We start from the raw sequence: 24459 nt of genomic DNA, 5'->3' as shown, positions 1-24459 counted from the left end.
CCCGACGGCGCATATCCTAACCGTCAGAGGTTAGAATCGAAATCACCATATCACATCGCCGACAAATGGGAAATATGGACACGTTCAGAGGCATTCTCATAGGCTTGGTCAGAGACGTGTTCAGAGACTTGTTGAGAGACATGAGCAGGGATGTTATCAGGGACCTGTTCAGAGACATATTCAGAGACGTCTTCAGAGACATCTTTAGAGATATGTTTAGAGGTATGTTCAACGGCACGTCAGAAACATCGGCGCACCTTCTCAGAAAAAGACGATGGTGGGCAACATGGCGAGACCGGTCAAATGCCCTAGGTCGTCGAGTGGGGGAGACTTCCTCTATACCGGTCAGCGATATCCCGGAACGAGGAGTGGGACATGTTCCCTGCGCCCCGACAGGCTCATTGGCTTCGGCAAGGAAAGGTAAGGAAACAGCTGACGGTGATGTTGCTAATCAGCTCCCCGAGACAGTTCCCGGGGACGATCAAGAGCACAAGGAGAAGCAATCCGAGATAAATGACTGCGAGGCCCTATCCATGGCGAAGCAGGTAAGTCTTACAATCTCCCCTTAAACTGCTAGCAAGATATAAAATGAATTCCCATAAGATCCCTCGGGATCACCTTGCAACCTCAAAAGAGTATTAAACAACCGGCATGTGCATATGTATTTCCATTGGGCAACTATGGGCCTCGAAGAATCGGAGTTAACCTAGAAATTTGAAGGATCTGGCCGCAGTCTCTTTGTCGTTGATGCGTTTCTGGTAATCCAAGTAATACGGTAAGCCGAATGAGTCAATCGGCCAAGCTACCTAGTCTGCCTTGCTAGAGTGCTGATGGCGGCGCCTTGTCCCAATAAAAGGATGGGGCCAGAAAGGCTACAAGTATAGTCGTACGCACCTGTATAGCAGGCTCTATGTATATATATTCTAGGGAGACGAATCTTCCGAGAATTTGGAAACTTGAGGATTCTCACACTCGTTCATCGCGACTCTTGAACTCAAAAGTTAAACCCCTGCCCCTAGCTTATCGCGATAAGAAGCTCCAACCCCGCTGTCCCCACCGTTCCCGCCAGCCCCCCAACCTGCCCCTCCTGATTCTGTCATCAGCCAAATACCACCTACCGTACTTGCCCCAGCCGACAACCCGACAACCCAACCACCGGACGACACTGTAGATGCCACTAGATATGGAGAAGAAGGAGGACGAGCTGCTACGGCGCCCACTTTACCGTAAGTCTCGAGCAAATCACGGATCGCGAGCAGAGCCAAGACTAACGACAACTGTCCAGTGTACGACCTTCCGCAAGAAGTTCTGGACACCTTGAGCCTCAAAACGGATGCCGAAGGTCAAGAACAACAGGTTATCGAGCAGGGCATAGGGAGGCCCTCAGATGAAAGCCCGGACCTCACTACTGAGAGTGTCGCTGGATCCCAAGCGTGCTCACTCTGCGGTGTGGTTTTCCCCACCATCCAGGAACAGAAAAGTCACCTGAAATCGGATTACCATCATTACAATCTTAAGCAGAAGATCCGAGGCCACAAACCTGTGTCGGAGGCCGAATTCGAGAAATTAATTGAGAGTAAGCGGAGTTTGTAACTCCGCTATCCTTACATCCGCTGATCATTCTCAGACCTCGACGAGAGCCTTTCAGGTTCCGACTCATCGGATACAGAAGACGAAGATGACGAGCCTTCCAAGAAGGATACAACTCTCACTGCGCTCCTGAAAAAGCAGGCGACATTAGCTGAAAGGAAACAGGGCAACGAGGTGGACGAAGAGGATGGAGCAAGGAAGAAGAAACCCACCCCTGGAAAGCATCCGTTACTCTGGTTCGGCTCTCCAGTTCTCCCGGAGAACACCTATTTTGGCCTATACAGGGCCATGTTTTCGAAGGAAGAGCTAGAAAAGCAAGAGGATATACTGGAGGCAATCAAGAGGAGGCAACTGCCGCCTATCGCCATGCCGAAACCAAGCAAGAATGGAGCACCTGCCCCTTCGTCTTACAAAGGACCGCATATATTCCTCTGTATGATAGGTGGTGGACATTTCGCAGCGATGGTGGTGTCGCTGGCACCTCGGCAAACCAAATCCGCCGGGCCACTCAACAGGGAAGCCACAGTTCTTGCCCATAAGACATTTCACCGATACACAACACGGAGGAAGCAGGGCGGTTCGCAATCTGCGAATGACAATGCAAAAGGGGCAGCTCATTCTGCCGGCTCCAGTATCCGGAGGTATAATGAGCAGGCGCTCATACAGGACGTTCGGGAGCTCCTACAGGACTGGAAAGGTCTTCTGGACACCTCCGACCTCCTCTTCATCCGTGCCACCGGATCAACCAATCGACGGACTCTCTTTGGGCCCTACGAAGGACAGGTCCTGCGGGCAAACGACCCACGCATCCGCAGCTTCCCTTTCAACTCACGGCGTGCGACGCAGAACGAACTTATGCGGTCCTTCATCGAGTTAACCCGGTTGAAGGTCCAAGAAATCAACCCCGTTGCGACACCCGACGCCTCCAAAACTCCTGGTGCAAGTGCGCCGGCAAAACCGGCCAAACCGGCCGCACCCAAGCTCTCGGAGGAGGAAGAGACCGCCCTCCTGCACACCAGCCAACTCCAAGCCCTCATCCGCCGCTCCAAGCTCCCCGCCCTCCTATCCTACCTCAGCACCAACTCCCTAGACCCCAACTTCCGCTTCCACCCGCCCGACTCGCAGCAGAACCACCACGCGCCGACGCCGCTGCACCTCGCGGCGGCGCACAACTCGGCGGCGCTCGTGTCGGGACTCCTGGTGCGCGGCGGCGCCGACCCGACGGCGGCCAGCGCGGAGGGCAGGACGGCGTTCGAGCTGGCTGGCGACCGGGCGACGCGGGACGCGTTCCGGGTGGCGAGGTCGGAGCTCGGCGAGGGCGGGTGGGACTGGGAGGGCGCGCGGGTGCCGGCGCCGCTGAGGCGCGAGGAGGCGGAGGGGAGGGCGGGGCGCGAGAGGGCCGAGAGGGAGGCGGCGGAGGCGGAGAGGAGGAGGGCCGAGGAGGAGAGGCTGAGGGCCCAGGGGGGCCCTACCGGTGGGAAGGTGAGGCCCGGGAGGGCGTTGGCCGCGGGGCTGCAGAAGACGGCGCAGGAGGCGAGGGAGGAGGAGGCGAGGGGGATGACGCCGGAGCAGAGGGTTAGGTTGGAGAGGGAGCGGAGGGCGAGGGCGGCGGAGGAGAGGATGAGGAGGTTGCAGGCTGGGGGCTAAAAGCACCTGGAAGAGTTCTGGTCGAACCAACCTTGGAACATAGTGTTTAGAGAATTGGCTTGGCATTGATACTATGGGAATGTCTCAATTCTCAACCTTATAGCTGCAAGAGTCTGCCAGAGAACCGTGATTTCCCCCTACACTATACCATGGCCCCATAGCGGTCGGTACGGAGTTACTGTCGGCCCCACTAGGGACCGACGGCGTCTCTGCAACAAAACCCGGCCGACGACGACAATGTTGGTGATCGGCGGCCGGTAGCGCCGCATTCTATGTATAGTGGCGGAGCCGCACGATCGACGGACGTCGGGCGGCTGGGTAAGTAGGTAAGGTATGTAGCTGGGTAGCTGGGGTCGCCCCACTCTTAGCCGCATTCTGACTCGGGAAGGGAGAAACATGTTCCAAGATGACATTTTAGTGGCCCCTTAAGCAATTTTAAGCCGCGCCTCTTTATGCGCCCGCACTGCCCACTGGCCAGGGCGAGACACAGCCTTGATATGCCGCGGAAGCCGAGCCAGTTGATGTGCCCTTATGGAGTGCCCGCCTACGACGTAAGGTAGGTGGTTGAAATGGTTGCTCATTGGGTTAAAAGTAGCGAATGGTCTGTGTCTGTGTCCCGGCCGAGAGCACGGCGCATTTCCAAATGGGAAACTGCTCCTGCTGGAACCTTTCTCCATGTTGACCCTTGTCCTCCGTACTGGTCAACTGGGGTCTGAGCGCCACAGCCAGTAGCCCCCAAGAAAAATCCACCTGATCCACCTGAAACAAGAGCCCCCTAAGCCACTAGGACCTGGTCACCGGAATCCCGGGGACCCTGGTGAATATCTTAGCTTAACCGCCCCCAAGGAAAGGATCCCTACAAAACGAAGATTTTGCGGTGTCTTGAGTCGGGAACTGGAGATGTGAAAAAGGGGAGAAAGGGGGAGGGAAGAGAGATAGGCAATCTACAGCATACTCTAACTTTAACTGGGGTGCCGACCTTCCATTTACTTGCGGAGCTTCGACGAAAGCAATAATGAAATCTCGGACCACCAGGTTTATAGCGTTAGGTACCCTGCCGTCCTACCGCAACGCTAGCCCGCGGCCCCTGACATTAGCTGGAAACCGATTGGCCCCGAAGCTCCCCCTGTGGCGGTTTGACAGCTAGCAGGTGTGTTGTTCCATCACAGTACCTGCGTTAGTGCCCTTTAGTGGCTGAGCAGAGGGGTCGTTTCAACTTGAATCTTGGTTCAGCATCTCTTGGGCAATGGAGTCGTTGACTGACCTCAATACGAGACTCTGCAACACTTCAACACACACAAGCCCCGCGTCGCGATTGGGGGTGGGGGAAGGTTTCTTTTGCAACCCAAGCTTGGCGGGACGCGGTTTGAGTGGGCTATGTTCTCCTTTTTTCCCGGGTTGATTCTTTGTTTGTGGAGCCACAAGCTTCTTTTGTCATAAGATGGATAATAATAACCAGGAGATTATTATACTAGAAAATGGCATGACGGTAACGGGCCGCGCTACAGCCCACAAAAACCACATATGCGCATCGCTCAAAGAACCGGTGCGACCGCAGCTGGCAGATTCCATTTCCGGTGGGGGCCAGGTAGTGGGTGACTGGTTTGGTGAGCGCCTACCGATGGCCGATGGTCGATGGCCACCTACAGGCGCATGGATTCTGGATATCGGCAAGAACGGCCTCGCTTGCGACGAGTCTATTGGATGCCCCCAGCGCGTCTAGTCTCGAAATGGCATACCAATAAGAACCGATTGGCTGCGAGGCAAGGCAAATGGTGGACGGTGCGCAAACCCCTGCAACCCCTGGAACGACCGCCATGACCCTGTGGGAGTCTTAGACCACAGCAACCTCGACATCGAAGCAACCACCCTTGGCGCCCCGTCAAAGATGCGACTCAACACCAACCGAGAAAAAACAAACACACTCCACTGAGCTCATCTTGCGCTTTACCCCTATGCCCGAGTGGGCCTACTGCGCTTCGCAGGAGCAAATGCTACTGGCTCGTCATGCTTCCCATGTGCGCATCTGGGAAAATCTGGGAAACTCCCTTGTCCAAAGAGCTCCGAATAAAGCTAGCTCCGAGTGGGGATGGCAAGGAAGAAAGGACCTTTCGGCCTCCTCTGGCCACCGCCGGCCTCTTTGTTCCTGTGATTTGATACAGGCCGGCGCTCCAGAAGGAGGTAAGTGGCTTAGAGCCGTCCGGCTCGAGATCATATATCAACCTCGTTGGTCCTCCTTGGCCCTCTCTTCCATCCTCCCCTTCCTCTCCAGCAAGTCTTTCCTACATCATAGTAGACTGTGTTTGTTTCCTTCTCCAACACCTATATCGTCGTCTATCTCTTCTCCGGGAGTCAAAGTCATTCGCTTCTTTGCTCTCATCTCTCGTTATCTCTTTCGTTTTCGACTATTGTACTCGACCACGCACTGACACTCGCTCACAAGTGCTTAAACACAACGGACTACAGTCCCAGGCTTCTTCTATCTCCGTGTAGCTTTTGAGTACCTCATACTATCGACATCCCATCTTCAACATGAAGAACACTTTCACAATCCTTGCCGCTCTGGCAACTACTGCCACCGCAACTGTACGTTCCCACCCACCTGAACTGCCTATCCATGGATCTGATGCTAACTATATGGACAGGGCTTCAGGAATGCCAACCCCTTTACTTCCCCGGGTAACATGGACAACCGCTGCACCGACAAGCAGACCCCTGGCTTCGACTTCACTGGCGCTCCGGATGGCCCCTTTGATTCCTTTGGCGGCTTTAAGTTCAACGGCTTCACCTGCAAGAGTGGTGGCCGTGGCAAGCGCTTTGATGCGCGCACTGTTGGCAAGTCCATCGGCGGCACCTGCCACTCTCAGAAGGAGCAGTCGCCGTCTTTCGGCTGTGGCGCCGGCGGCCCGGACAAGTTTTCTCTCGGCTCCATCCACGTCAAGCCCGAGTTCGACTGCGACCTGGAGTTCCACTATGACATGCCTGATGGCTCGTCGTGCAAGCACCGCTCTCCGTGCTCGAAGTCCGGTACTACCGTGAAGAACAACCAGTGCGGTGGCGCCAAGAACGTCACCATCGTCTATCCTACCCAGCCTTCCAAGCCGAAGCCAACCTGCAGCATCGACATCCACACCATTTCCTTCTCTTGCGGCCCCCACCAGACAAAGCCTACTGCGACCGTCACCTACCCCGCCGGGACCCAGCCTGCTGAGACTCAACCCACCGAGACCCAGCCTGCTGAGACTCAACCCACCGAGACCCAGCCCGGTGAGACTCAACCCACCGAGACCCAGCCCGCGGAGACCCAGCCAGGCGAGACTCAGCCTGCGGAGACCCAGCCAGGCGAGACTCAGCCTGCGGAGACCCAGCCAGGTGAGACTCAGCCTGCTCAGACCTACCCGGCTACCCAGCCTGGTGAGACTGCGCCGCCGACTGAGACTCAGCCAGGCGAGACCCAGCCTACCGAGACCGCCCCCGCCGAGACTCAGCCTGGAGAGACTCAGCCTGGTGAGACCCAGCCTGGCGAGACTCAACCTGGTGAGACCCAGCCTGGCGAGACTCAGCCCGGTGAGACTCAGCCTGCCCAGACCTACAGCGCCGGCCAGCCTACCGAGACCGCCCCAGGCGAGACTCAGCCTGCCCAGACCTACAGTGCTGGCCAGCCTACCGAGACCGCCCCCGGAGAGACCCAGCCCGCTCAGACTTATCCTACCCAGGTGCCCAACACCACCGGCCCAAGCGCCCCTGTCGAGACTCTCCCCTGCCCTGATGTTGTCCCGGCCTGCCTGAACACCTTCCTGTTCAGCGTCAGCTGCTCCGACAACTCGGACACCGCCTGCTACTGCCCTGACACCATCTTCGTCAAGAACATCTTCGACTGCATCTACGCCCACGGCCAGACCGCCGAGATCGTCACCGAAGCCGTCATCTTCTTCCAGGGCCTCTGCGCTCCTCACGCGCCCTCCAACCCGGCCATCGCCACCGGCGCCACCGTCACGTCCTACGTGACCGTCACCGCCGCGCCCACGGTCGTCGGGCCCATCTACACCACCGTCAGCATCGTGACCACCACCGTCGCTCCCTGCACCGACGACGCGGGCTCCGTCATCCCCAGCTCCAGCACCACCTACGTGATCAGCACCGCCATCACCGTCCCGCAGGTCGGCTTCACCACGGGCACCGGCAACGACGTCGGCGTCGTCCCCATCACCGCCTACCCCACCGGCGTCCCGACCTACTCGGTCCCGGCCCAGGCAACCGCCTACACCACCGCGTCAGTGCCCGGCCCCGCCGGCACCGGCGCCTACACCCCGCGCCCCACCGAGTCGGGCTTCGTCCCCGTCAATGCTGGCGGTCGCGTCTCCGCCGGCTTCGGTCTTGCCCTCGCGGCTATGGGTCTTGCCGCTGTCCTCTAAATGGGGGGTATGTGTGTGTGTGTGTCTGAATGCTTTCTGAACCTGCCCATGTGGCGGTTCTCTGTATCACTACCATCTCTCTCTCTATCAGCCTCAAAATTCCGGGTGGAATGTCAAATGGCACCTTCCCCTACTCTTTCGTTCTTACGATCCTTACGATACGCATAGCATATATCCGGATGGGTGGTCTTCGGTGTTTGTATCTGTGTACTTCCTCTTTTTTTATCTTCTGCCGCGGCGATACCATCGTTCAGTCCATCTGCCTGCCACTTGTCCTACTTCATTCTGGCTATGGTTGGGGAAATATGGATGAGGTGATGGGTCGATGGATGGATGAACACAAAGGCATGGGAAGAAAAACATGGCTTGGTTTTGGCCGTTCGCATTCCCTTGGAGGATATCCATGTAATAGTAATATGATTATACCCATGGCGAGACCATGCTGGGGATTTCCCAAGAGAACTTTGTCGTGCCATCTGATACCCTTCTGATTTTTTACTTATAATTGATGCCCCGGTGCTCTTCGTGAAATTCAAATCTTGATAATAATGCTGCTGTTGAATCTCACGTATATCTCTGTACCTACAGTCAGGTTGACCTTGGGTGAGCCTTCTGATGCTTGGAGGTATACATCGCAGTGCCAGTAACACAAACAAATCACTAACTCCTCTCCTTTCTGTGTACTCAGTCCATTCCAATCAGATTTTATTTATTGTCTTGCCAGTTACCAACACGTAGGAAGCAAACCCTCTATCCCCTCTGGACAAAGCACATTCGACGAGGTACTTGGCTACTTTTCATCATGGCGAGGAAGTATCTTTCCATTGCCAACACGCCTCCTGGAGGAAACACCATCGCGGAAGCAGCATCAACACCCTTCTTCTGGGTGATTGTCCAATGTAGTGGAGGGTCCCACGATCATAGCATGGGTGACACTGCTGAAGGTGAACTTACTGTGATCTGGGAGTGAGAGAGTCCTCGCAATCTCAAGCTCCAGTCCCAGGTTACGATCCCCTTTCCTTTCATGTTCTGCTCAGGACAGACACAGTTGCGCAACTCGAGGCTCAACCCACAGCTAGTCGCGTTCTTTCTCGTGTGTGCTTTTCAACTGCTGTTGTCTTCGGACAACGTGAAGACCATCGGTGGTCAGGGGGTCGCAATTAGCTCCGACGTGGAAGTAGAAAGACCAATTCTGTGTGGTCATTTCCTAGGAAGTGTCGTCTGCACAGAAGACTGTCCGGAATGGACATCATCAAAGTGAGCTGCCAGGGGTAGTCCTTCTGCGAGTCTGCCCCCTGTAACAACGGGTGCCAGACTTGAGTATGTGACCGAGGTGACATCCATTGGAGAGAGGGTGGGCCAACCATCTCCTCGGACGACCCCTGGCAAGGGGGGTCACTGGCACGCAATGACCGGCCTTCCGCAGTTAACTCGGCAACCGCGCCGGCCGCGTCAAATGCCAGATCTCCCTATACTCCCACTCTCTAGTACGCAAGAACAGAGTACACTGCTTGGCGCCTTCCACTGAGGCCTGGCTGGCCTAGCTCTGAGCCCCCGATGCCGTCCCCCGTGGAAATCCAGTCTTTAACTGATTCGATACCGGTCCGGTGTGTATTGACCAGCCCTTGGCATTTGCGCTTCGCGGTTGCATATCCCCTAACGTATCCTGACCAGAACTGGAGCGTCAGAATGCTCGTGAACTGTCCCTTCGGTAAGTTGAATCGATGCACCCAAGTAGCACTTGTTTGACCCTGTTGACCCTGTAGACGCGGCCGTACTTTTCCCTGTAGCACGGCAGAACGGAAGAAAAGGAGGTTCAAGCACCATCGAAACTGGCTTTCAAAAATCTCTAGCAGCTCCGAGACGGAGAAGCCTGGACAGGAACCCCGGCCCAGATTCATCTCCTCCTGTTCCTTTTCTTTTTTATGGCTCCAGCGAGACGGAACCGGATTGACCGTGTTTCTCCTCGGGCAGTCTGGCAGGCCCCGGCTCGAAGTAAATACCTCTCAAGCGACGTTATAGTGAGCCTCCGAGGACGATCGTCGGCAACAGCCACTGCATTTCTGTTGGCTTGGCGGCTAGTCATTTGTGGTATATCTGCAAGTGCGGTAGTGTTCGCGACTCGGAAGGGGCCGAGCGAGCGAACGGTGCGCCATTTTAGTCTTTGCAGGCCCACAAGGGGTCCATCCCCTGGGAGGAAGTAAATGGCCCCAAAATTGCGGCCGGACATGCAGAAATTGACATTATGGCCGTGGCAATTCCAGCCCTCCTGACTGAGATTTGACGACGGAATTGTATTTCACATTACCACATTCCGAGGTGGCAGCAGGAGTTATCTCGGTATTGTGCATGAGCAGCCCGGCGGGCGCATTCAAATTCGCTTCCTCCGCTGTTCTTCCGCGGAGAACACAATGATGGCGGCCTGGGCGCAATTTGTCGAAACTGGAAAACGAGACGAGCCAGCAAGCCAGCCGAGACCGGTGGATGGATAAAATCGCGATGAGAGCATCCTTCGAGGGGCCCCGGGAAGACTCAAGCCGGGAATATGAATGTATGTCATGGGACCATTTTTTTTTGCATTGGGGGAGAAACCGGCAAAGAGGGTAGCTTGGCCGAAATCCGAAGCGCGAGGGACCCGGCGTCGGCCTCGCTTAATTGCAGACCAGACCTCGATGCCGGGCGCGAGGCCCCACAAGCTGCCCGAAGGGCAATCTGGGTTATGCAGCCCACCCGGGATTTCCTCGAGGCTTTCTAGAACAGTTAAAAGCAGCCCACAGTGTGGGGATGTACGCAGATGTACTTACTCATGCCAAATTTGTACCTCTTGTCATCGGACCTGCTGCTAATGCCTATGTCAACCGTCCGACTGAAAAGAATTAAGCTTCGAGCGTCCATGCAGTCACAAGCTACCTACAGGAGCTCATGAATTTGCCACTGAATCGCGCGATGCGGGAGCTTGCTCCGCCTTTGTCGGCCCCCCGCTGACAAGTCACGATGATCTCATCGCCCACCCTGGAAATACCCTCTGGAAATACCGTCGCGCCTATCTCACTATGTTAAGGGGACCGATCGTCTGAAACCCGACTGATGGGAAGAAAACCATAATCGGGCCATTGGGTCTGGAACCTCTCGAAGCGGGAGGACTTTGGAGTTCGAGACTCAAACACACCTACATAATGATAAATGACTAATTAATCCTCCTGACTACCACAGGATGCTCGTCAACGGCGGTCGAATCAGCCTGGAGCGCGAGGAGGAGTAGGTATGGTTGTGGATGGATGGCGGGGATGGCAATAGAGCCTAGCGCGACTGAGAGTGTGACCATATATTTGATCTGATTAGCAATATGGAACCTACATTTGTACATTCGATGCCCGCTTTACAGAATGAGAATGGGAATCAGACATCATTCCAGCATTATTTGGCGTTATGTTTCAAGGTTATGCCCGAGGATGAAGAGCGATGGGCTTGTCAGGGCAGTGGAGCCCTTGTTAGGATGCTGGAGCCTCACAGAGTCAGGAGTCATGATGATTCATGGACAAGGCTCCCAAGGTCCTTGCCACAGAAATTTCTGCCCCTCCTTTATCCGAGGCTTGGGCTTATTCATCATCCATCAGACATGCATTTGCTATCTGTCATCTGCGGGCCTTGGGGGCCTTGTAGCCTTGTCAGCGACCTCGACTTCCTTCAGCGAGTCGTGACGGCGTTGTTTTACCGTCTTGTAGATAAACGTCATTGAATGTATTTTTCTTTCCCCCGACGAAGTACGGACATTTCAAGCAATGGCGCTTCGGAACCTGTTTGCACCCCGTGCAATGTGTGCTTTTTCCTGTAAGTAATAGATCGTAGCGTCCGGCACTCGTTACATCCGCTTGTGCAGAATGCTCATTAGCAAGGGTTTTGAGTGCTGTGTAAGCAGGTTCTGCTTATCCTATTAGAGTGCAGACCTCATTATGCGGGAAGGCTAAGCGGCTCAATTCTTTCCACGGGTACTGGACGTTTCCATGCATAAGAATTGCCTACTAACTGCTCCTAGTAATAGTAGTGGGCAAGTTATGTTATGTTCCGGGTTGCATTATGCAGGCTTGGAAACCTTATTAGTCAGATGGACATTCGGCGTCCGTGATCGCCGATGTATCTCAAGGTACCCACCCGTACCCAACTAAACATTAAGCTCCAAGCTTCTTGGGGTCTTGGACGGAAACGGCACAAGCGCGCTACCAAATGCCCATTCATGATGGTTTGGCATATCAGGTCATTGAAGCGGTGAATCTAACAGGGAAACCTGTCATATAAGATGGCAGGAGTCTGGACAAGTGTCCCGCACTGCTGGAATGACTCAAGACTCGCACAAAGCCGTCGCCGTCACCACCATCACACGTCACTTGTCGTCAGCCCAAGGGCGCATCCTCATCTAACTGGGCGCCCTGTACTTCTTAGCCAAGTGGGCAAGAACTGCTAGGATCAGGCTCGCACCAGTGATCTTCGAGTTTGCAAAAGGGCTAAAACAGCGCCGGGACCGACTCGGCGCGCCTCCACAGCGGCCATCAGGAGTCATCAGGACATCAGTCAAGATAGACCATCTCCGCAAGAACCAGCAAAACACACACCCGCGGCGGTACATCGCGCAGTACCTTGTTCGACCTCGGGTCAGCTCCACTGTTTTACCCTACACTAGGTCACAGACAAGACGACCTTCGACTTGACGGAAGTTGGTCCGCACTCGGAGATAAATAAGTGGCCGACCGTGGTTCCACATACGGCGCATTGGCACCTTCGAAGGAGCGGGATGGGGACTTTTGCGAGCACATACATAATCACCTAATCCAGCTACTATTTCCTCCTGCACCCTACGACTGGACCCCGACCTTTTTTTGATCATTATTAATACTCGGCGCTTCATTCTGCCTTATTCCCATCCTTACCAGGGGTCTCTCGTCTGGATATCTTTTCATCTACCTGGCGTGTTACCAATCCAAAGGAACGGGACTTAGACGCCCCCCCACCACCACCAAACTACCTGGCTTACATATCCTCCACTCCCCCAAACTCGTCACACCTTTCTTTTCTTTCACCTCCTCCCTCCTCCAACGTCTCCAAACACATTACAACATGGAAGGTTTACCTACGCCCCCCAATGAGGAGCACCTCAAGACTAGCGGTTCCAGGAGAAGTAATGGAAGCTCAAAATCCGTTAAGACCGTGCACCGAGCTCCCAAGCGAGCCGGCGCACATGCCCACCCCCAGTCGCCAGTGCAAGACAGCCAGTCACAACATTCTTCGACAGACGGACGGCATAAGAGGGTATGGAAGGCATGCGAGCGGTGTAGAATGAAGAAAACAAAGGTATATTGGGCCCCCTCCATCCCCGCCCCCTGTGACCTGCTCCGGGGCAGCTCCTGGGCACAACCGCTGACACACGACAGTGTGATGGAGAGTTCCCATGCAAGAGGTGTAAAGACGACGGCCTCGTCTGCACCGCCGGTACGCGTAAAAAGACAGAATACAAGCAATTGCCTAGAGGGTATGCATTTTCTCGTTCTCACTTCTTGTCCTGTTCTGCTCGGACATGCTGACTTACACGGATGGGGAACAGTTATGCCGAGGTTTTGGAGAACACCCAGTTTGCCCTCATAGCTACGGTCCATAAGCTGTACGCCATGGTGCGAAATTCGCAGCAGTGGGACCTGGGCGAACCCGAGTTGAACGAACGAGGCCAGCCCGTCATTCACAATATTGCGTCCAAGCTCGGGTGCATAAGACCGAATAGCGATATGGACCTCCCCGTCCATTCAGTCTTCCCAGAGGACGAGGCCGGCCTCGCAGAATTGGCGCGACAGCTGGAAGAGCAACAGAGGGACCGGGACCAGTTGCATATCAAGCAGGAGAGCGAGTCGGTTTGCAACCGGACAGACCGCGCAAGCTCGTCAGAACTCGAGCACTCGGATTTCGAGCAGGATTACCGCAAGTCCGTCTTTACTGGCAATACGGTTACCATGTCGCCGCAAAGCCTTTCATATAACGAATTCGACGTCAATTCGGTACCTCCAGAGAGCTTCCCGGGCCAGTCACCCACAGTTCCCACAGCATATACGCCGTCGTGGACGAGCAGACCGACGTCAATGGATTTCGGCCCTCGATTCATCCCGGCCGGCCCGTATATGGGCGTGGACATGTTGAATCAGGGGCTGCTCGAGTCAAATTTCGGCACCATCAAGCCGCATATGCTTTCATGTCCCAACCCCGAAGTCATGATGGGCATGGGAGATCCCATGATATATTCAGGCTACGATCCAGAGGCAATGCGTCTGTAGCCAGGCCGTCGGCCACCTCAGTATGATAGAGTGGTGTACATAAAGGGGTGACCGGCAGGACCGAGCTCTTAGCAGATGCAAGTTTTTGGCTGTCCGTAACAGCAGCAAAACAGGGGATTACGATACGGGGTTTGGCGCAACTTGGATTGGATCCTTCATGGGGGTTTGGCAATGGGTGTTAATACGATGGACGGAATTGTACGATACCGACACCGTGGAATTCGCATTTGCAGGGGCGCAATTCACTAAGGGGACATACCACTCGTTCGCAGGGAGCGTTAGCAGTAGGGTAGAGAGACAGAGAGAGAGGTATGGAACTTTGGGGAAACCAAGCATCAGCTATTCCTGTCAGTTACGCAAACAGTAAAGTAATACCCAACAACAATGCACCATCACTATCAACACCAAAAGCAAACCTCAGTTCCGGCCCTGAATGGTAGCTTAAAAAGATCTTCACTGCGACTGTGAGTCGGTGGCTTGCGATCGACACTCACTAACATCCCATTTGTCAGGGAGCGGAATTAGGGAGTTAACAGGGCGGCCAGGTCCGGGGCAATACAATCCCTGCACAGAAGCTCCGAGCCAGCGGCGGACTTAATGACCGGCCGAATTTATGCACGGAAGCCGCGAGCACCGACCTGACAGGTGCTACTAAAGGTATCAAACCTGGAATACCCCTTTTAATCGGACAATTAAGGGAAGGGGTAGGGAGGTCAGATTGCTGCGCCGCTATGTCCGTTCGGTACACGTACGTACTCGTGTCCTCAGCCACGTTGCTGTCGTAAACTTGTAATAAGAAGGGACGTGGCCTGTCGGCCGGGGGAACGATGTAAACGAGGGAGTTCTACGCTGCGTATTCCGTACAGGGGCCCTCCTGCGCATCGCCAACCCCGCAGCGACCATCCGCATTTGGTATATGATTCGACTTGGATCCCTACTGTCGGTGTGGATTTGGAGTTTCTCCAATCTCAGACCATACGGCCCGGACGCAGGCAGGGCTGGGCCGCTTGGAACCTGAATGTCCAACAGCGGAAAGCTCCATCTCGTGCACACAAGATAAATAAATCGTACCATGGAGGCATGCGCAAATCGCAAATTACCATTACGCAACTGAGAAGCCGCGGCAAGCCAAGAGAGGAGGGGCCCTCGTTCTCGGGTTCGGCTGACCCACGCCGCACGAGTACGACTCGTCACAGCCCAGCAGCCAGGGTAATAATAAAAGAGCGAGCGGGCTCGGGCATCGGCGTCAAAAAGGCGCACAGGACTTCGGAGTCTATGAATCCCCCGCCCACCGCGTGCGCCCATCAGCCCACCCCGGTCAACCAGCCATTGGACCCCAAAAAAAAACAAGAGATCGATGCATCATAACTATCATAACACCCCTCCAACGGGATTTGACGCCTTTCCCGCCTGCGTCGAATTCCGGGGTCAGGGGTTCAATTGGGCGCTTTGGGTCCCGGGATTTTATCTTCATCATTCAAATTGATTAATGCATGGGGGAGATGGCTGCTGTGTCATGTGGTGTCGCTCTGCGCGATATCTTTGCATCCTCACCATCCCCTGGCCCCCAACACGGTGGTTTTTTTCCAGATTCGAAAGCTGCCAAGCCATTCATTGTTTTGGTGTACATAGTAATCTGCTCCCAGCTACTCACGCGGCCGCCCCTTTTTGGTGGAAATTTAAAAAATCAAAAAATATCATAAAAAATAAAAGTTGCAAGACATGACAGATCCATTCCATTCCATTCTATTTGCATTACAGAACTAATGGAAAATTGGAAAAAAAACTTTTCTATCATTCCTTCCAGTGGGTTTAATTTCTGAGCCGCCATCCGTCATCGTACCTTACCTTTCCCACAGAGCTATCCACTTGGGCGCTTGGCAAGCGTGGAGAGCATAACTATCCGTCATCCGAGGGCATAACTATATTGGGGTCCAGCCCAGCCAGTAGTGTACACTTGTGGTTGGGTATAGCTTCATTCCTGTGCAATAACTCAAAAAGCTCATTACGGCCACACTATCTATCTACGAGGAACAAGCCCTAGACGCACTTCGGTCGCTGGTGCCAGACTTGCTGACACGTCACGATCGCTTTCCAGCCCTGTGAGTTTGTGAGCTACAAACAGTACTCTACAGGTAGTCAAACGGAATCGCCTAGGATATAATCGGGAATGATATCTATCGAATGTGACCGAAAGGGGGAAAGCGGATCGACCAGTCCAATGCTAGCGTCCCGGTAGCCCCAAACCCAATTGACCAAGTCCCATTTGGTGTGGTGGGTACCTCGGTACGCATACATAGCTGTAGGAAGACAATCACAAGGACAGGACCAAAAGCCTAGATGCCAAGGATCGCGAGGTGTGCTGGACTACCGCTATCATAGCTGTGGTTTCCTCATCGGGGTGTGTGGCCCACAAGAATAGCAGCGAGAGACATGTGGTTCTCCGCTTGCGCCTGACCTGACTGGACTGCGACTCAAGAAGAAACGGACCAAGAGGCCTACCTTTCGCCCCTTCCATTGAAGCTGGGCGTCCTTGGCGAGCGGCATGGATAATTATCCGCACCCCGAGTCGTATTTGTCGCACTCTTCGCATTCCCCGCGTACCAACGTAGGTAGCTGCCTGCGGGAGAGATTGAAAACGGGGACGCTAAGAACGATAAACGCAGCCTCGCATTCGTTTTGGTGCGTCGCGGCGCCGAGCAAGCTGAGGAGGGGTTTCATAAGGGAGGTGGGGGCTTCGTTTCTTGGGTCGTGTCTTGGAAAATGGCCAAGGGGACTTTGGGGAACCTGGAGGGACTCTGGCTCGGGACACTCTCCGGCGCGGTGGCTGGGTTGCTGGAGAAGGAAGGCAAGTTCAGGGGTTCTATGGGCTGGCAAGTTTTGTTTGGTTCAGGATATCTTATCTCCAAGCTTAACCCATGAGGTTCTAGAATAATTAGTGAGATTTTGGGCTGAAATCAATGCGGGGATGCCTGCATTCCCACCACGTGCATCGAGATGCCGCACTCCAGCTGGGCTGACCTCATTTCGTCATTGTCAACTCATCCACCTATTTGCCCCCTTCTTTCTTGGTACACTAGCATACCTACACTGGAATCTCTCTCAGCTAGTGCTGATGGCAACAGCTCAGCCAGCTACGTGGCTCAGAGAGGTACGCAGTAAGATATGGCCCTCCAACTTCTAGTCTCCAGCCCCCCTTTTCATCTGATATCATTGTGAGCTCGAGTGGCCCGACAAAAGGGTCGAAGCGTGGGATGAAACAGGAAATGGTCTTCATTGCCGGCATTAGTGGGAAGTCTAGAGCCTGGAACGACTCACACTTTTCTCCACCGTTATTTGATTTCTTATTTTGCAAATGCTTCATTCGGTCCTTCGCATTATTTCTCGCCTCCGAGTTTCCTGGTTGGGTCGTTCCCGGACCCTTAAAGCAGGGAGGCGGCCTTTCATAATTCCCGTCTATTAATTATGCACTCGGGTCGGGTCTCGCTCGTCTTCGCCGTTCCGCGCCGGTCCGGCTTTGCCCGGACCGAAGCCTGACTGGAGTTTTGACAAGCTCCTTTTTTGTCTCCCTTTTGGTTTTCCTTCACATGTCAATAAGCTGGTAGAGAAGCTTCGGCTTCGATCCTTCCGTATGGCTTAACCCCTCGTCGCCGCAATGACCACAAGAAGATGTATGGCGGAATGTAAAGTACCCACGATGGACTAGGTGAAGTCTGGCCAGATGACGTCGTTGTAACGGGAAAGGGTAACTCATAATAATAAACATATCAGCATTCTGCCGATGTTGACGTTCCAATTGGCAGTCGAGGATCCTTATCTCCCTTTTCGATCACCTTTTGATCGCCGCCGGATCTTGCCCTTACCTCAGAGGCCCAGGTAGTTACTGACGTCTACAAAATTAGAGACCTTGCAGTAGGCGCGAAACGTGTAGTCATCAGGGAATACCTCTCTAGAGCTTCAGCCTCCCGTCAGAATGTGGTGGGCCCTGGGAGTACGTTATTCCTGTATCGTTTCAAGCCTGGCCTGGCGGTCAAGGAGCTCGCCTTGTGGTGCAAGTAGAACCCATGAGGGCATGAATGGGCAACTCGTTCGCTTCCCAGCTCGTGGATGCCGTTGATCATACAATAACCGAGAGTCAGGACAGCACCCAGCAGAATCTTGAACAGGAAGTTCAGTCCTTTGTTCATCATAGCTGTTTCCCATTACAAGATATCGAGCCATTTGCTGCTCAAGCAGTAGGACAATGGCGGGTGAAAGGGATCAAGACAATATCTTTGTAAAGCAAGTCGAGTTGTTGTCTTTGTCCAGCCGACTCAAACCTCCATCCAGAACCACCAATATATAAGGCTCCGCAATCCTCATATCACTTCCGTCATAGCCTGCCACAGTGCACCATCACCTCTTCCCTCTACACATAGCAACGATAGTCGCAGCGTAACGATCGTCCTCGACCCGACCAGCCGCCATGTGTCGGTGTCCGCGGCGGGTCTTCACCGTGTGCTGCCACGTTGAGGAGCTCAGGGAAGAGAAGTGCGACATCGTGAGAAAAGCAAAGCAAGCCAGACAAGCCAAGCGCGGCGCGCTCCGTAGGTGGCTGGAAACCCAGTTCACCGAACCCCGGTGCCGACTCAAAGTCACACTCCAGGTCGAATACGGATGGTGCGCCATGTGCGTGCGATACTACCTCCCCTGGAACGTCAAGGACAAGAGCGCCATCCTGAACTACTGGGCGCACAAGAACAAGATGGGTTACAAGCGCGCAGTCGACCCCTCCCTGGTCCCTGCCGACGTCGTCTTCTCCATAGATTTCCGCTACGTCGCTGACCCGAGACAGACTAGATGCGAGATCACCAGCCTCCTCCGCACGATGATCTATTGCGGGTTCCCCCCTTCCAAGGGCAGCGACGACGAGACCCCTACGTCGTATCTGGAGGGCCTACTCGAAGCCACCGTCGAGTGGTCCCAATGGGTCGGCCGTCGCTACCCCCCCGATTCATCCTCGCAGCCTGGCAGAAACCGCCTGGATCGCGAGAAGGGGAAGATCGAGCTGGAGAAAAAAATGATCGAGTTCGAGGCAAGGATCGATCGGGAGGACCCCTGGGACGAGAGAATCGACCTCCACAGCCCCTTGGTCGAGGAAGTCAATAGCCCCTTGGTCGAGGAAGTCGATTGCTCCTCGGACGAGAAAGTCGACAGCCCCTTGGACGAGAAAGTCGAGTTCATCGACCCCTGGGAACGAGACCGCGCCCGCGAGGCAGGAGCAAGTACTTTCGCCCCCAAGAAGCCTGCGAGCCCCCTCTCCGACTGCTCGCCCAAGTGCATGCGCACGTCCTCCGCCAGCGGCGGCGAGGCCCGGGAGCCCCCTCAGATCAACGAGGGCGCGTACAGGGCCCTGTGCGGCGGCGGCGACCGGTCCGCGGCTCGGAACAGGCGCCAGTCCTATAACCCCTGGGCCTGGGTTGGCGGGTCGCCCACCAAGAGCGCCCGCTCGTCGGCCAGCAGCGGAGCGACAGACGGAGCCGGCCGGGAGACCATCCAGGCGGCGCCCTCCGGCGCGCTATGGCAGCGCAGGAGGAACCACGGAAAGGGCGACAACAGCAACAATGGCAAAAGTAACAAGGACAATGACGGCAAGAACACAAGCACCGGCACCGGCAGCACCCGCTCCCGCATCCCCAGGCCAGCCCCCCGGGCCCGGGCCAAGCGCACCGGCGCCGGCCCCTTCGCCGACGCCACCCCGGGCCTCGCGCCCCCGCCCCCGGCGGCGCGTGCCCCTGTCTCCCATGGTGGGCAGCCCGGTTCGCCGCCGCCGCGCCACGTGCGGGCCGGGGTTGCGGCGCGGGACCGCGGCGAGGCGGCCACGCCTGTGTGCCTCTGCCGGGAGGTAGGCCGGATGAGGTGCTTGTGCTTGGTGAGGTCTGGGACTGCGGACTTTCTTTGAGGTTGCGTGAGATGTGCTGACGTGGAGAGAAAGGTAGGTTGGTGGTCTCTCTGGCCCTATTTTCTTCCCCCTATTCTTCCCCCTATTTCCTCCCCCCCCCCCCCGGTTTTTTTTTGGTTGGCTTCCCCTTTTTGCCCTCTTCTATTTCTTTACTTTCTGGCTTGAGTTTCAGAAGTGCTCTCGGTTCCTTGGTGTGTCATATCTCACATCTTGTCGTCTTTGGTAGTTGTAAAGATAAGTAAGTCATAGACCGCTAGGCGCTGTTCATCTCGCGCCTCTTAGGTTGCTGTCAAGTGACAGCTCCCTTCTACTCGTGTATTTCAAGGGACCTTGATCGATAAAATGCAAGATATATGCAAGGGCGAGGCATTAGAGAGACAAGTCAGCAGTAACTGCCTGCTCCTAGTCCCTCGGTGCCCGTCCGTGTGTCGAGATTGAACATCTATAAAGCCTGGAGACTGTTGGTCCTCTCATATCTGAGCTCATTGTGGACCTCTCTTGGAAGTATGGAGGCCGAAGCCGGGCCAGGATGTATTAACTCTGCTTGAGACGTCCAAGCAGTCGCTCGCACCGGGTTTGGCAAGTATGCCACAGATCGAGCATGCATCGTTCCAGCCCGGCCTCTTTCTCAGAGTCAAGCAGGATTCATGCTGTCTAGCACTGTTGTCCGGCTCGAAGAGGGGAGGAGGTCCATTCATTATTCAGCATCTCTCCCACTGGTAATCCCAGTAGTATTCGGGGCTCTGTGCCGTTTACAGAGTGGGGAAAGTGACACCGGTGTGAAGCCAATTTGATGATCCAAGAAAAGGAAATACTTCAAAATTCCGTCCTAGCTAAGGTACCATCCAAGAGTATTACCCAGCATAAACATACTGCCTACCTGCCCTCCTGAATCTGCCCAAGGCTTCCATAAAATAGCGACAATCTGATCAGACGTTCAAATCCTCATGATTACTTTTCACCTCAACCGTATACGTTCAAATCCACATGATTAATTTTTCACCTCACCGTATAACCTCAACCCTCTCAACCCTCTTCACATCATCCGGCATGCGCGAGATGCACAGCGCCTGGCAGAACTGGCCCCACTCGCCGCTGGTGGCGTCCCTGACGGAGGCCTGGAGGTCGCGGCCGTAGCGTTCGCGGAAGGCCACCTTGACGGCCGCCATGTGGTGGCGGTCCCAGTGGTAGCGCACGAGGCGCGAGATGAGCAGCTCGCGCCGCAGCTCGTCCTTGCGCGACGCCGACAGCGCGTGGTGCAGCAGCAGCGCGTCCCGCACCGGCTTGTTGATGACGCCGTTGAGGATGTGCGCCAGGAGCTCGCCCTGTGAAGTAAGAAGATTGCGTGTCAGTGATGAGGCAGGTTGAAAGGAGAAGAAGGAAAGGAGAGAAACTCACCACTAGGTTCCCGCTCTTCTTGAGGGCGTCCCGGGCAAAGTTGGAGCCGTACGCGTCGGTGTAGGCCCTCATCACCTCCTTCAGGTGGGAATCGCTCCTCTGCACGACCGTCGAGATCATCAGGGACTCGCCGCCCTTTTCGCTGCGCACGGCGTGATGCAGACGCTTGACGTCGTCCTTGATGAGGTCGACGTCAACCCTCAGGGGACGGCCGTAGGCGTCGTACTCCTCCATCCGCTGCTCGTCCAGGACCATGAGCACGGCCTTCTTGAACTTGTCCTCCTTGAGCTCCGTCTTCATGCACTTGGTCAGGCTGTTGGCGTACTTCTTGTCGCTGAACCCCTCCTTGATGGCGCGCACCTCGTCGTTGGTCCGCCCCATCAGCGCCTCGATCAGCAGCTCCCGCCGCGTCTTGTCGCCCTGGTACCAGAAGTTGGCCCAGTACGCCTCGCTCTCCCACCGGCCCAGGGCCACGGCGTAGCACGCCTTCATCAGGCTCGGGTCCTCGTCCTTGAGCCGCGCCCGGATGTGCTTGGCCACGTTGACGCCCTTGTGCTGCGACCCCGTCTTGACGAGCCGCTTGTACTCGGCCCGCAGCTCCATGACCTGCTCGTGCGTCAGCCCCGGCAGGATCTCGATCAGCGGCTCCGTCTCGGGCGCCCGCCGCTCGCCCTTGAGCGCCTTGGCCAGCCGTGCCGCGTCGTCGACGGGGTCGTGGAACCGCGCCCGCCGCGTCCGCAGCTTGTCGCCCGACCGCTCGTCGTCGTCGTCCGACCCGAGCGGCGAGAGCGCCTCGTGGATCAGCGGGTCCGCCCCGCCGCCGGGGTGCGACGGCAAGAACATGGGCGACGGCATCGGCGACATGGACTGGTACGTGCCGTGGTACGACTCCAGCAGCGGGGACCCGGGCGCCGCCGCGACGGACATGGGGCCCGAGTGCTGCGGGCCCCCGACGGACAGGGAGCCCGGGCGGAGCGACGTGTCGACCGACAGGCCCGACATGCGCGCCGTCGGCGGCTGCGGTGACGCGTCCCTCTTCATGGCCGATTTGCGAGGGCCCGCGCCCGGCTCGGCGGTCACCACGCTCGCGGACAAGCGGTGCGAGTCTGCGCCGGGGGGCGGGTACCCCTTGGAATCCCTGGGATTATAGCCGTATTGGGGTCCGGGGCTCGGGGCGCGAGCGGCGGGTGCCTTCCTCGGCTCGAGGCTCGAGGTGCTGTATCTCGGATCCTCGCCGCGACCGTAGGCGGCGGCGCTCGCGTCGGGCTTGCCGTATTCCCACTGCTTCACATCGGCGTACTTGTATTTGGAGGAGGGAGGGGACTCTGCCCGCTCCACCCTCTCAACCCGCTCCGGCCTCTCGACCCGCTCAGCCCGCGGATGCCCCGGCTCGGGAACGCTGCCGTAGGCCAAGTCCTCGTCGTACTTGTCCCGGCCTCGACGGTCCTTGCCTCGATCGCGGTCCCGCTCCCGTTCTCGCTCCGAGACCCTTTCACGCTCTCGTTCTCTCTCCGAGACCCTTTCACGGTCCCGGTCTCGCTCTCGCTCTTTGGGCTTGTCTCTCTCGCCATCCCATTCTCTGTCCCGCTCCCGATCACGGAGCGACTCGCGCGAGTACTTGGGGGACTCGGGGTCAGCCAACTTCTGGGCGTACTTCTGCGGCAAGTACTGGAAGCTGTCCCTCGCAAGGTCCCTTTCCTTGTCCCTGTCCCTGTCTCTATCCCTGTCTCTGTCCCCGCCTCTATCTCTATCTCGCTCCCTATCCTTGTCCCTCACCCTATCCCTGTCCCTGTCCCTGTCCCTATCTCTATCCCGATCAGACTCCCTCTCCTTCTCATAACGATACGAGTCCCGGTCCCGGTCTCTCTCCCGCTCCCGCCACCCCTCGCCATACCTAGCAGCAGCAGCAGCAGCAGGATCCTCATCGACCCTCTCGCGCGACCCGCGGTAATACGGCGGCGCCTCCTCGGTTGGCGAGGCCGGCCGCCACGAGGCGAGGCGTTCGTACTCGTACGCCGCGGCATCGCGGTCGCGGTCGCGGGGGTCGCCGCCGCCGCCCGAGGAGGACGGGTAGGGCACGGCGTCGACGACGGCGGGGGAGGGCCCGCTCGGCCCGCGGCTGTGGTCGCGCTGGCGGCCCGACGGGGAGCGCGAGCGCGTGCGGCGGCCGCTGTCGTCTACCTGGAGGGACATGTTTTCGGGTTTCTTTTTTTCTCTCGTTTTGTTTGTTTATTTGTTTGTTTGGTTGTTGCGATTGCTCGTCTGCACAAGGCGGGCACTGCGGGGTAGGCAGCCCTGAATTGAATGAAATGGAAGGTTCCCCGCTGAGAAGAAGGATGGGGCTGGGGGAATGGTTTCGCTAGGAGCCGGGTTTACAAGTCGGCTTGAGGAGGTAACAATGAGAAGGGGGAACCCACGGCTTGAGGCAGGAGGAGGGAGGAAGAAGAAGCGAAGAAAAAAAGAAGAAAATGATGAAAGGGAATGGTCTATTGATGTATGAAGTTGTACTAGGGTGGTTGGGCTGACGAGGCTGCGCGCATGAGCTCAATCCTGGACTCAAATGCATGAAACTGACCCCTCTCTGGTTCCTGGGTGGGAAAAGCTCCTGCAGCTTTTTGCTGCCTCATTCAGGTCTCCAGACCAATGAGGGTGTTGGATAGGCATCCTAATGTCCTCACCCCCTGCCACTGATCGATTGATGCCCGTTATGTAATGAGCATGACCTACCCTATCTAATCCACACCATACCTAGTGTTCAGAGACGATCACTGAAATGCAGCGATCGATGGGCGCCACTGCGGCACCAAAGCAGCAGCTAGGTGGCTCATGGCTTGGCCAACAGGCTCACTCGACAAATACCCCATCTCGAATGGCCGAAACTCCGAAAAAGACCTGGATTTCCTACTTTGAAGGGATAATAAACTGGGGCTATGACGTCTCGCGGTCCTCCGCTGGAGGCTGTGAGGGCTTGGAGATGCTCTAGGTAGGTCGCTAGTAGTGTATAAAACTCCGTATTCCGGGCGGGCCCGGCGGGGAGGGAGGCTCTGTTGACGGGCATACCGAGATAGGAGGCGTAGGAGGTCACAGGTCAAGCAGTCAACAGCGGCTGGCCAATAGCAGGTTTATTTGCACGGAACTAAGATGCCAAGACTTT

General features: G+C 56.1%; 6 protein-coding genes across 6 annotated transcripts; 5 read left to right on the top strand and 1 right to left on the bottom strand.

The window, feature by feature from the left end:
- Positions 1-74: 74 nt before the first annotated feature.
- On the top strand, positions 75-642 carry QBC33DRAFT_513679 (uncharacterized protein; the record flags this gene model as incomplete). The annotated part of the gene is made up of 4 exons (XM_060425997.1): positions 75-222; positions 350-420; positions 456-545; positions 604-642. The coding sequence occupies 4 exons, from the start codon at positions 75-77 to the stop codon at positions 640-642; spliced, it is 348 nt and encodes a 115-aa protein (XP_060284947.1).
- Positions 643-683: 41 nt separating this feature from the next.
- Positions 684-3513, top strand: QBC33DRAFT_488865 (uncharacterized protein). The gene is made up of 3 exons (XM_060425437.1): positions 684-1226; positions 1286-1576; positions 1628-3513. The coding sequence occupies exons 1-3, from the start codon at positions 1172-1174 to the stop codon at positions 3235-3237; spliced, it is 1956 nt and encodes a 651-aa protein (XP_060284946.1). The 5' UTR covers positions 684-1171; the 3' UTR covers positions 3238-3513.
- A 2256-nt stretch (positions 3514-5769) lies between these two features.
- On the top strand, positions 5770-7652 carry QBC33DRAFT_513677 (uncharacterized protein; the record flags this gene model as incomplete). The annotated part of the gene is made up of 2 exons (XM_060425996.1): positions 5770-5823; positions 5883-7652. The coding sequence occupies 2 exons, from the start codon at positions 5770-5772 to the stop codon at positions 7650-7652; spliced, it is 1824 nt and encodes a 607-aa protein (XP_060284945.1).
- Positions 7653-12291: 4639 nt separating this feature from the next.
- On the top strand, positions 12292-14025 carry QBC33DRAFT_357757 (uncharacterized protein). The gene is made up of 3 exons (XM_060423890.1): positions 12292-12998; positions 13079-13176; positions 13249-14025. The coding sequence occupies exons 1-3, from the start codon at positions 12765-12767 to the stop codon at positions 13964-13966; spliced, it is 1050 nt and encodes a 349-aa protein (XP_060284944.1). The 5' UTR covers positions 12292-12764; the 3' UTR covers positions 13967-14025.
- A 4406-nt stretch (positions 14026-18431) lies between these two features.
- QBC33DRAFT_568413 (uncharacterized protein) lies at positions 18432-19907 on the top strand (the record flags this gene model as incomplete). The annotated part of the gene is made up of 1 exon (XM_060430511.1): positions 18432-19907. One exon carries the CDS (start codon positions 18432-18434, stop codon positions 19905-19907), a length of 1476 nt encoding a protein of 491 aa, XP_060284943.1.
- Positions 19908-20911: 1004 nt separating this feature from the next.
- QBC33DRAFT_448404 (uncharacterized protein) lies at positions 20912-23498 on the bottom strand (the record flags this gene model as incomplete). The annotated part of the gene is made up of 4 exons (XM_060424467.1): positions 20912-21232; positions 21306-22637; positions 22671-22772; positions 22824-23498. 4 exons carry the CDS (start codon positions 23496-23498, stop codon positions 20912-20914), a joined length of 2430 nt encoding a protein of 809 aa, XP_060284942.1.
- Positions 23499-24459: the final 961 nt, after the last annotated feature.

Source organism: Phialemonium atrogriseum, assembly GCF_030411735.1.
Source record: "Phialemonium atrogriseum strain 8032-3 unplaced genomic scaffold QBC33scaffold_8, whole genome shotgun sequence".
In the NCBI taxonomy this organism is placed as follows: Eukaryota; Fungi; Ascomycota; class Sordariomycetes; order Cephalothecales; family Cephalothecaceae; genus Phialemonium; species Phialemonium atrogriseum.
This window is presented reverse-complemented; position numbering and strand designations above follow the sequence as displayed.